The sequence below is a fragment of the Furipterus horrens genome, unplaced genomic scaffold (assembly GCF_987537825.1).
Source record: "Furipterus horrens unplaced genomic scaffold, mFurHor1.1.pri manual_scaffold_10, whole genome shotgun sequence".
NCBI classification, from domain to species: Eukaryota; Metazoa; Chordata; class Mammalia; order Chiroptera; family Furipteridae; genus Furipterus; species Furipterus horrens.
The window spans coordinates 42,769,056-42,781,094 of record NW_028327180.1 but is presented as its reverse complement, the minus strand read 5'-3'; the positions used below and the strand labels follow the sequence as shown (position 1 = coordinate 42,781,094).

The 12,039-nt window shown below is 52.5% G+C and overlaps 1 protein-coding gene across 14 annotated transcripts in view; it reads right to left on the bottom strand.

Annotated features, from left to right (window-relative positions):
- Window positions 1-12,039, bottom strand: part of DNM2 (dynamin 2) — a 91,891-nt gene that overhangs the window by 56,407 nt on the left and 23,445 nt on the right. For all 14 annotated transcript variants that reach the window (XM_090289585.1, XM_090289592.1, XM_090289579.1 and 11 more), the window contains exon 2: window positions 4,376-4,449. In XM_090289585.1, the coding sequence (XP_090145711.1) occupies window positions 4,376-4,449 (74 nt within the window). The remainder of the gene's footprint in view (window positions 1-4,375; window positions 4,450-12,039) is intronic.

Sequence of the window (12,039 nt, the reverse complement as noted above, 5' to 3'; positions counted from 1 at the left end):
CCACGAGAAGGTGGCTGGGAACCAAGTCATGACATCCCTTCTCTGGCTCCTGTAAGCACCGGCCAAGGTCAAGGCTGGAAGGGGAGGCTCAGGAGGTCCCAGTCATCCACATTCCACACAAGAAAAGTCCCCAGCACTCAGGGTTTACAAGGCCCAGGGATGGTTCCCAAAGGGAAGCAGGGTTCACACATGAGCCACCAAACTTCCTGGAGGCTGCAGTCTCAGGTAATTTTCAAACTAAGCTGATTAAAAGTAATGGCTCACTGAGACCAGACTAGACAAGGGGAAGCTGGGCACCACTGGGCATCACAGGAGTCAGAGGGGAGGAATGAGGCACAGCCTCAGGGCCACTCAGCCACATGGGGTACCAGGGTCCCATTCTCACCTCATTTTACAGATGAGAAAGCTGAGGCAAGAGAGAGGCCCCAGATAGTAAAGAGTGGCAGCCTGGCTCCGAAGTCATGTCCCAGAGAGCCAGACAGACAGAAGTTCAATCTCTGGGAACAGCACAGCCCCTATGGCCCCCAGAGAACCCAGGAACCCCAGGCATCACTTCATCCCACACTGCACTGAGTTTACTCTCTCATATGAGTGGGGTGTCCTCTCTCCCACCTGCTTTTCCCAGCCCCAGGGCCTCGCCATTTAGGATCTTGGTGGCCTCTTCACATCAAGGTCACTCTAGACTGCCCTTCATGCCCAAGGCACCACAGCGGGCCAGGCCCCATCACTTCTCACCAGGCTAACCTCTCCCTGGCCTACCGGCCCATACTCCTGGCCTTGCCGGTCCCTCCTGCACAAAGCAGCCAATGAGCTGAGTTGCTCATCCCAACCTGCATGCCACTCAGGCTCCCACGGCCGGAATCCCTCACCACCCCTGCCAGGCTGTGCCACCTGCCTCTTCCCCAGATGCACCTCACAGCTTCATACACACTGCTGCCCCTGCCTAGAGTGTCCTCCGGGGGTCTCTGGCCCAAAGCAGAGGCAGTGTCAAAACAGGCACTCCCACAATGTCCTGTGCTTTCCCCCCTCAGCCTGGCTGGGCTCAGGGAGGGCTGGGACTCTGAGGATTCACACTTCCTCACTGGTGTCTGAAAGAGGCCCACATCAGAGTGCGCACACGTCTATTTGGGCCTTAAGAGGCCTGGAATGCCATAGTCAGGTGGGGGAGGGAGAGTATACAGGCTGGGGCACAGCAAAGGCCACTCCCCTGTGGGACACCAGGACTTATCTCCCCCACCCCTACCCACAACCCACCAAACAGGATCCAACTACATCTCTATCTCCTTGGCTGCCACTCTGCCCTTACCTGCCCTCCAGGCACCAGCTCTCACCCCCTCCTGGGACCCCTGCCCTTGCCCCTGCGCTGGTCCCTGTGGTCTCTTCTCTGTCAGCAGCTGCAGGATCTGTTCAAATCACACCTTGTCTAAGGCCACACTCCCCAGAGTAGGGACTTTCAAAATCACTCTCCCTTGTGCCCTCAGGAAAGAGGCTTTATCTCAGAAGCCTTAGTTCAGTCCTCGATGAAGTGGGGATGAGAGACATGAAGATTTCAGCATCAACCTGGGTCAGGCACTGGGCAGATGTGTGCCCTCAAGTTCCTGCCCTTGGTGCTCCCACAGGGCCATTGCCTGTCATATGCTTCTCCCTTCCTGCAGAAAGAATTTCAGTTCCTCCAGCAGGCCACTCTGGGCACTGTGCCCTCATGGTCTTCACACATACTCACTGCTGGAAGGAGAGTGCCCCCTTCCTCAACATACCCACCGCCCCTGTCAAACTCAATTCACACATGACTTCTGAAAAGCCCCATGATGCCCCACCCCCACCCCCTACCGCACATGCTCCCACCTGATGAGGGCTAGGCCTGTGTGTGGCACTAAAGAAGTGCCAGGAGGACAGGTGGCAGGCCCTGGTCCTGCTCATTTCAGTGCCCAGCCCTACGGCAGCCTGCGGCCCACAGTAGGTGCGCAGTGGACCACCATTCGGTGAGAGCCACTGTGGAGGTGATGAGGGAGCCCTTTTGCCATGACATGGCCATGACCTTCCAGTGAAGGACGCCAGCCCACCTGTTCTCCCAGCGAGCTGTCCCCAAACAGGCTGACAGCAAGCACAAAACTGCAGCTGTTGGGTCAGCACCACTCAGCACTGTTCTAAGGATGTACCTATATTGAATAACATGGTCTTCACCACAACAGACAAAAGGGGTGCTATTATTATCTCCACTGTCCAGACAGGAAGCATGGCTGTGAGCAGCAATCCCTCCCCAGGGGCCAGACTGCCAGTAAGCTGCAGAGCCAGGATCTGAACCTGGGCAGCCTCAGCTCCCAGCTTCTACCCACAGGGTCAGAAGTTTTCCCTTTATGGCTAGGGGCCAGGAATGCATTAAAATTCAGATTATCATCCCCACCCCCAACAACCTACAAAACGGGAAGCGGAAGCCCAACAGGCCAAGCCCCAATCCCCCCCACCATCCCCCAATCCCCATGAACTCTGAAGCCTGCTGCTCTGCAGCTGCCTGTCCTGGCACAGCTGACTAACAAAGAGGTGCTGGGCCAATCTGAAGCAGCCTCTTACTGGAGTCACACCTTCTCACAGAGAATGGGCAGTGTGGGACTAGGACACAGCTGAGAGCCTGGGCTAAGGTCTAACCTCAGATTCCAGATCTGGAGCCTGCTAAGAAGGCAGGTAACTTGGATAGGTCTCAGTTTCTTCATCTGTAAAATGAACGTTATGTGCTGCCTTTCCAATGCTGAACTGGCCAGGGCTGACACTCCAGGTCAGTGGGGAAGCAGCATTGAGACTCTGCATGGAGACCCACAGGGGCTCCGGAGAGAAGACAGGACCCAGCCCCAACGGCATCCCTCTCCCTGAGACAGGCCAGTAAGCCAGGACAAGTGGAATAGGGAAACAGACAGAGATGAACAAAATGGCCAAGCAATTTACAGACAGGTACAGAAGGTCACCTCCAATGAGCTAACATCTAGGCACCCAATTTATTTCAGTTCCAGGCCCAGAAAAGCAGCAAAACCAAGTGAGTGACGCCAGAACCAGCTTCAATAACCAATAACCCCTGCCCTGGCATTGACCACTTAGTGGAGACCATGACCCTGAAAGGCATATCTTGAAAACTAATGAACATTCTGCTGAAACTCTCCTCTGAGACCTCCTCTAAGATTCCTGCCTGCCAGAGAGATATAAAAGTTTCTAGACAAAGGACCCAGGAGGAGCTCTCTGGGGAGCATGCAGTGCCTTTCCCTCTTCTTCCCCCACAGGCACGCATCTCCTAAACTCTAAGGGTCCCCATAAGACTTGCAACCAGGGAAGCAATGGGCCGCAGCAGCTTCTCCCAAGCTAACCCTCAAAACCTGTCTCCAAGGCCCCTTTTCTCTGACTTCCCAGTGGGCCAGAACAGCCCCATCTTGGCTCATTTCTTTCCTATAACGTCTTTAGGGAGCCAGAGCAGCCCAGTCTTGGCTCTCCTGTTGCTGCTTCTATGCTAAGCCCTTCCTTGATTCACTGTCCCCAGCTTTAACAAACACACTCTCCTGCACAAAGTCAAGAAGCCACACACTACTGGCTAGCCCTCGGCAGATCCGCACAGGACCAGGCTTCCTATCCAGTAACATCCTCGTCCACTTTCTGAACTGAGATGCTCTCCAAGGAAGCCCAAGAGGGTTTAAAGCTGGGCAACATGCCCCTGTCATGTCAGACTTGTGTGGGAAAAACAGAAATAAACTGAGGCCACCAAGGGGAGGACAGAAAGAAATCTACCTGTGGAAGATTCTTTATTCAATTCAAAGGACTGAACTTCCTTCTGAGGATATCTCCCAAAAGTCAATGTTGTAATTAAAAAAGAAAGGGCAGGGATGTTGCACTAATGAAAACAGAAAACATGACAATGGAGTGAATGCAGCATGGGATTGATCAGATTGATCAGAGCATGTGTAAGTCACCCAGGGAAGATATTTAAGGGACAACTGGCAACATGTATGGAGTAGACATTAAGTAACATGAAGTAATGATCCTTTTCTTGGGTGCGGTCTGTGACTGCAGGAGAGTGCCCCTATTGCAAGGGGAGGTGCACTGAAGCATTTGGGGTTGAAGTGTCACAACATCCGCTACTGATTTTGAAAGCGTTCAGCAAGAACTTGTTATCTACAACACAGCACACACATATGGTGCCTGGTGGCCTGGTTGTGGCTGAGGATGCTGGGAGGGTGTTCAGTGAACTGTGATTCAACTTCCCTGCACACATGGAAAACATGGATTCAAACCCAAACAACAGCCCAGCCAGCAGACTCCATCATGAACCCCCTGGTTCCTGCTGGACACAGCGTCCCGTTCACTTCCTGCTACAGCTCCACTCACCCCACCGTACCTGTTTTTGAGAAGATGAGCTGCAGAATGAGAGGCCGCCGGGTGACAATTCCTGACCCTCGGGGAAGGAAGTCCCTGCGGGAGGGAAAAGGGACAGGCATTACTCATGATGCCAGTGTGCAGGACAGGAAGTGTGACCACACATGGTGAGGTAATCTCCTCTTGCATTTTGGGTAACCTCAGCAAAGACACTAACCTCAGAAGGGCCCTGGGGAACACTGTGGCATTGGAGAGGAGTGGTTCCTGAGGCAGAAATGGGGCACATGGAAGGGACTGGATAGAAGGTTGGTAACAAACAGAACCATTTCCCTCTGGCTGGCTGTGCTCCAGCCTCAACACACCCAATGGGCCCTTTCCTTAACAAATACTTGAACCATCTCCCCCAGACCCAAAGAGATTACATTAATTTAAAACATGTATGTAGAAAATGTATTAATGTCATATGTATCACATAAAGATTAAAAGAAAATAGCAGATGACAAAATATGAAGTATTTCATGTTCCAAAAAGACAAATCAATACAGGCAGGAAGTGGATCAGTGGGTGCCCAGGGTAGAAAACAGAGAGGAGGGAGCTCCCTGGAGTGATGAAAATGTTCTAAAACTGGACCGAGGTGATGTTTGCTAATATTTACTGTATATTTACTAAAAATCACTGCTTTGAAATGGGTGAATTTCCTAGCGTGTAAATAATTCCTCAGTGTAGCTGTTTAATTTTATTTTTTTAATGCTACATATTTAACTACAGAAATACTCAGGCACTACCTACACCAACTTATACTCACTATTTATTACCCGTGGGTTCGTGCAGAGTGGGAAGACTGGAAGCCGCCCTGGACCATTAGGGAAGGAAAGCGGAGGAGCAGAGAGATCCAAGCAAGCACTGGAGTAGAAGTGACATTCTCAGAGACTTTTAAAGCCATGCAAATAACTCTTGTGTCATGTAAAATAGAGACAGGTTCAAGGATCAGGGAATTTCCAACAAAGTTTACACCTTAACATTTGCATTATCTGAAATCTGTGTAGGACATAGTACAACTGGGACTAGACAGGTGTGTCTCGTATGGCAAGACAACAGTGTTTCTGGGTTCCCAGCCTAGTGCCATTAGTGCCACCTTGCTCCCAGTGTCTCAGGGGTACCCTAACTGTGTTGGGAACCCCTGTTGGGACTCTGGAGGGCACCAGAGGAAGCTGTTTTTCTCAGCCTGAACTGGGAATCAGAATCCCTGGAATGTGTTAACCCAGTGGGCAGAAGGAGGAACCCCATTAGCTATGGACCTTCCCAGCGCGCTCATGCAGTGCCTTGCTTGGCTGGCATCAGGGGCATGGCAGTGACTACACAACAGATCAGCCTGCACCCTCGTGGAGAACTGCAGTCAAGCCTGAGAGATGAGGGGCCCTTAGCAGGATACAGGGCTCTGAAGGCCTGATGGGGGGTGCTCCCAACAAGCAGCAGAGCAGGGTGCTCAAATGAACAGGCCCAGAGAGGGATGGGGTTAGGGTGGTGCCGGAGGTCATGATAAGAAGGGTGGTCATCATTCTTAGTGCAAGGCCACTGATGGGGTTTAGGGACAACCAAGTTATAATTGTGCGTGCTTTTATAGGTGCGTGGCTTTAAAAGCCCTCTGGTTGCTGCAGGTGTGAGAGTGGCAGCCAAAAAGGCAGGCAGAAGGTGTGGCACTGCTCCCGGTGAGTGATGACAGGGGCCGTCCCAGAGGGTCATAGGGAGATGGAGGGCAGTGGGCAGACACTGGGTACTGGGTAGAGCTGAGAGGAGTTTAGAAGATGAACAGCCATGATGGGGGCACAGGCTGGACTGAGGAGACGATGGAGGGTGGGAGAGGCCAAAACAGAAGAACACCTGGAGGACATGCGTTGAGTACCCAGGGGAGAGAGGGAGCCTACAGCCCCTGTTGGCACAGTCAACCCTCCATACCTTGGGTGCTTCCCATGCAAGCCACGTCCCTGAGCATGACAAAGAGCCCTTCACAGAGCATTTCCCACCCACTTCATACAGGGTGACACTGTGAACTATGTACTATTCTCCCATTTGGGAGATGAGAGGACCAAGGTACAGAGGCTACATGGTCTGGCCAAGGTCACAGATGCGTTCACTCAAGTATTACGCCTACTGAGCACATTGGAGGTGCTCAGGACACCAGCACCAACATCCTGATGGGGACCCATGAGATGCAGGGGTGGGGATGAAGAAGACACACCATGGGAGTTAGAGGGGTTGGGGTGGGATAGTCAGGGAAGGCCTCTGACAAGGGAAAATGCACATGTAGGGGTGCAGTGGGGAGGGCAGGGGAAATAGCAAGGAGGCCACATGCGGTAACCAGACCCCAAAGTAAGTTCTTTACCTCAGCCCTTGCCAGAGGGGTTGTTAGCCAGTGCCTCTAAGAGAGCAATGTCCCTTCATGGAGCATCCCAGGCTCTCCCATGGATGCAGCAGGCCTGCTGGGGACTGTTAACCTCTAGAGCACCATCCATGGCCTTGACCCTGGCTCCCTGCAGCACCGGGCCACCTGGCTCACAGGCAGGGATCTGAGAGGCAGGAACAGGAGGCACCCTGCACATTAGAGACCATGGGCCCTGGCCCTTCAACACAGAATCACCAACAGCAGCAGTGACAGTGTGTGCATCCTTCATAAGAACCTCCTGCTCCCCGTCTTCCTTGCAAGTGGAATGTTATCAGTAACCAAACAATACAGGAGCATTGTGTGAATGAATCCCCAACATCTGTCTGTGAGGTTCCTCCCTGCTGATGTGTGTGACCAAAGCCAGTTCCTTTTCATGTCCCAGTGCATGAATGGACCACAGATGGTTTAATTCACTAGGTGATAGGGTATTTGGGGGTCTTTCCATTTCAGGGCCATTATAAAGTTGCTATGAACATTCTCACACATGCCTTTTGTAGACATGTGGTCTTGTTTCACCTGCTGAGTCACAGAGAAGACTTGAACTTGAACAGGCAAAACTAGTATCTGCTGATAGAAATCAGAGCACTCAGATCCCTCTGGGGGAACTCACTAGAAGGGGATAAGTGCACTTTCTGGGACGATGACAGCATCCTCTGTCTTAATCTGTCCAGTGATTTACCTGGGTGTGCATGCATTCATTTTAAAAATCAAGACACACACTTAATGTTGAGCGAGTTCATGTATCAAGTAAGTTAGAGCTCAATTAAAATAAGTTTAGGAAGACATGCTCATGAAGACTCAGGAAAGTACAGAGAGAACACTCCATAAAAATTTGCCCACAGAATCATTACGGTCTTGTTAGTTTCCCAGTAAGAATAGCTCAGATCTAAAGAATTTTAAAGCCCATGGGGTGGGGTGGAGTGGAACTAATTAAATAAATTAGGACCCATTCACACTACTGTGGAGTCACTAAAAAAAAAAAAAAAAGCTTTTTATCTCCTGACACAGAACTTCCGCTTGGACGTACTGAGGAAAACAATAACCACCACCAAATTGAACCCATGGAGACTGGGTCTGTTGGGAGGGAAAAATCATTGCACGTTCTGGAACACCTTTGAATTGTGTATCATCAACCACATGGATTACTGACTCCAAAAGATTACTTTTTTTAAAAAAGCAGATAAACGTTTGTCAAGCGCTCACTGTGTGCCAAGCAAGGAGCAGAGAACTTTCCATGGATTTAACCCACTTAACCATGACAAGAACCACCAATATGGGTCTGTGAGCTCCACTTTACAGATGCAGCTAGGCCCAGAGGACGGGTAGCTGTGCAAGGTCACCTAGCGGCCTGGAGTGGTGTGAGCATGGACTGAAACCCAAGGGGTCTGAGCCTCTGACCACCAGATCACCAGGCCTCTCGGCGTGCACATCTGACAGAGAGGCCGCCAGCGTCTCCCTAGCCAGGGCCAGGCCTTTTGCCATTAGTGTTGACACATGTTATCCTGTGACTGCTCTGGACATGTCTGGGGGCCAGGCACTGCAAACACAAGGTGATACCACAGACATGGACAATGGGAGCCTGAGAACATGAGGGCTAGTATGATGCCCAAGAGAACCCAGCTCTGGGCACACATGGGGGACGTGGGCTTTCTGGGCCCTGGACGCAGTGGTGAACGGGAAGGATGAGTGGAGGCCATGGACTGGTTGAAGAGGGCGGAACCCATTGGGAGAAGTCTGAAAAACGAGGCTGGGCAGGCATGGGGGTGGGGGTGTGTGTGGGGGGAAAGTGGGGGGGTGCTTGCAAGCCAGGAGCCCTGGGACTCATCCAATTGCATTCCAGATGGTCCTGGACTACTGAGTAAAAAGGACAATGACACCCTCCCTCAGCCTAGACAGCTCCCAAAAAGCAGCCCCCCAGAATCTCCAAGGCACTCGCTGAGGAAGGGCCTGACCAGTTGTGCCCTCAGGCCACCCACATCAGTCACTGACGAGCAGCAGGGGCATTCTTGGGGCCTTCCAGGTGGCATGGTGGAAGAGAAGCTCCTCCCAAGCAGCTTTGCCCAAAACACTGACTGTTCACTTATGCTCAAAACGCCGACTTCCCATCTCCATCTTCCCCACTGTTACAAGGGCCACCGTGCAACTAGACTGCCCTACATGCTGTATGACCTTGGACTGGCTTCCCTGGTCAGTAAGAGAAGGTGGGGGTGGGGGTGTGTGTGTAACTCCGCCCACCTCAGGACTACTGGGTACCAGACCGATAGGCAGAAGCAAAAGGCTGTAATCTCTGCTAAGAAATCCTTCCCCACAGGCCCTGCCCACCCACCTTTGGGCAGGGACAGTGGAATGCACTTTCTCCCAAATGCACATCTTCCACACACCAACACGGCCTCCAATGGAGGTCTAGTCCATGGACTCTGGAACTAGACAGCCTGGGTTCTCGACCCTCTCTAGGCACTGGCTCAGCCACCTGTGGAATGGGAGGATGCTCACCAACCACAAGAGGACTGGCTGCATGACCTAGCATGAGTCACTGAACCCCTGTGTTGCCTCAGTTTACAAGCTCTAAAATGGGCCTCTCCCTGGAAAGTGACGAGGGCTCCAGGAAGTGTTCTTTGAACAGAGTACAAGGCCCCAGCAGGAGCCCTTTGACTTCCAGCCCCCATGAGCAAACCTGGGAACTCCTGCATGCAGGAACAATGGAGGCCAACACCCCAGGCTGGCAAGTGGGCAGGCCTTCCCAGGGGAGGGAAAACAAATAGCTAATCGAGCAAAGGATGAGTCAGCAAGCCCAACCCAGATCCAGTGAGTGCCTAGGCCACTCCTTGCCTGGCCAGCCTGGTAGCAGGTGCCGGGCAAGGGCCCTGGGCTGGGATCCATTCCTCATCACCACACCCTTCTGGAGTTACTCAAAGCCTCAGTGTGGCGTGAGACCTTAGCACAATGTCAGCAGGGGCCACAGGCTGCAGGACCCCAGTCATGCCCAATGCACAAGGACCACTGGCCACCTGCCCAGCCTGGGCAACACCTCAGCAACCCTCAAGCAACACTGAAGGAATGAGGCCAGGGCCACTACACCCATTTCACAGATGGGAGACTAAGGCTCAGAGTTTCAGGATTTGCTCAGGACACTCAGCCAGGAAGGAGAAGAGCCAGGATGGGAACGTGGGTGGGACATCAATGAGGGAGACACCCCAGGCACCCTCACCTCCCAGGAGGCCTCTTTTGTGGCTTTGCTAGAACAGAGATAGAGCTTACCACTCAGTCTCCAGAGCCTCAATAATCAGCCTGTGCACATCCTGCCCTGGGTTCCTGCTTCATCTGCACCCAACAATGGCCATCCAACAGTAACTATTGGTCACCCAGAGCCCAGCCCACACTCAAGTGTCCCCAGACAGATGCCACTTTGTCGCTGTGGTCACCCCAAAGGTGAAGCAGGGTACTTACACCCCTCACTCAGATCACAGACCTGGGGCTCCTCCTGACTCTCACCCATCCCTGCCCAGCCCTGCCCAGCAGCAAGTGCTGCTGGCTCCACCTTCAAATGCAGCCACTTCTCTCTACATCCAAGGCCACTGGCCTGTCCCCTCAGCACTTGCCTGGACCAGCGCAATCATCCTCTCAGGCTGCCCACTCTGACCTCCACACTGTTCTCTCCAGAATGGCCACAGTGTGCCTGTGGATGCGAAGTCATGGCATGTCCCCCCTCTGTTCAGAGCCCTCCCAGAGCTCCCTCTGAGTAAAAAGCCTAAGTCCTCCCCACAGCCCACAGGGCCCTACATCAGACACGGTCCTGCCTCAGGACCTTTTGCACTGTCTGCCTAGGCCTGGAACCCTCTCCCTGCAGCATTCACATGGCAAGCAGGCAACTGCTAGCTAAACTACCTCCACCCTACTCCCAGCCCCAATATTGAGCAGCTCTTTTGTGTCGCACACCATCCTGTTCCACTCCCAAGTCTACTTCTAACTGGCAACCTCCAGTTCACTGATTTGTTCACATGGCTATGATCTGTCCCTCCCCACCCACCTACCTATTAGAGTGGCAGCCTCATGAGGACAGGGTCCTCTGCCTGGCACGTTCTCAGGCCTCTCCCCAGCTCCCAACACAGAGCCAGGCACAAGGCAGGTGACCAGTGCTTATGGGAGGAAGGAGCAAACCCGCCACTGTACAAATGAGAATGAGCCTCAGGAGGTGGTGGGGTAGGAAGACATCTTGTTGGCTTTCACAATTCCACTCCAGCCACCACCCCTTCACAAAATTCTCAACAGGCTCCTCCCTACTCAGGAATCCTGCAGGTTCCAGAGCCAGCCTTGCCCTTGGCACTCAGCCACAGTGTCACCTGCTCCATGGTCTCATCTGGCAGCCAGGCCAGAAGCAAAAGCAGGAAGTGGCCCATGACAACTAGCTGTCCTGGCTCTGGGATTCTCAGAGCCCAGCTGGAATCCAAGCACTGCCCTTTCCTTTCTGGACAACCTGAATAAGTCAGGTCACCTCTTTATGCCTCAGTTTCCTCGTTTGTTAAGTGGGAATAATGCCACGCCTCAGAGGGTAGTTGAAAGAGTTTTGGAAAGTTCTTACCAAAAGAGAACATTTGCTCTATACAATCAAAGGAAAACAACGTGAGTCAGATCACGTCTCTCCTCTGCTCCAAAGTGTTCCTATGGCGACGAAGGCCCTGAGCAATTGCCCCATCTCCTCCCTGCCCTCCTCCACCTTGCTTGTTAATTCCAGCCAAACCTGGTGGTCAAGGTAGAGCAAGGAAGCCAAATCTATTCCTGCTGCATGGTCTTTGCAAATGCTGATTCCCTGTCTGAAATGTCTCCTCCAAGCCTTTCCACAACCCTGGCTTCCTCTGTTCATTCAGGACTCAACACACACGTCACCTCCTCTGACTGTCCCTACTTACCACTCTGCCCTACATCACTCTCCTGAGTGGGTTTGCAAGGACAGCCACTCCCTGCAGCACTGCTTTCCACTTAGAGGTCCATGAGCAGGGAATTGGCTGCATTGGCCTTGGAACTGGCCCAGGAAGCAATCCAGGCTGCAGAGCTGAAAGCCAAATGTGATACACAGAACTGACAGTGTCCTTCGATTTTGTTTTGTTGTTGTTGTTTGTTTTTTAATGCTTGTTTAAGTTTCTGGCCTATGTGGGAACAATAAGCTTGGACGCAACAACAGAACCCTTGATAGAGGTTGTCTGTAGAGTGAGAGTGGAAAACTTTCTGTTTTATAGTCTCCAAAG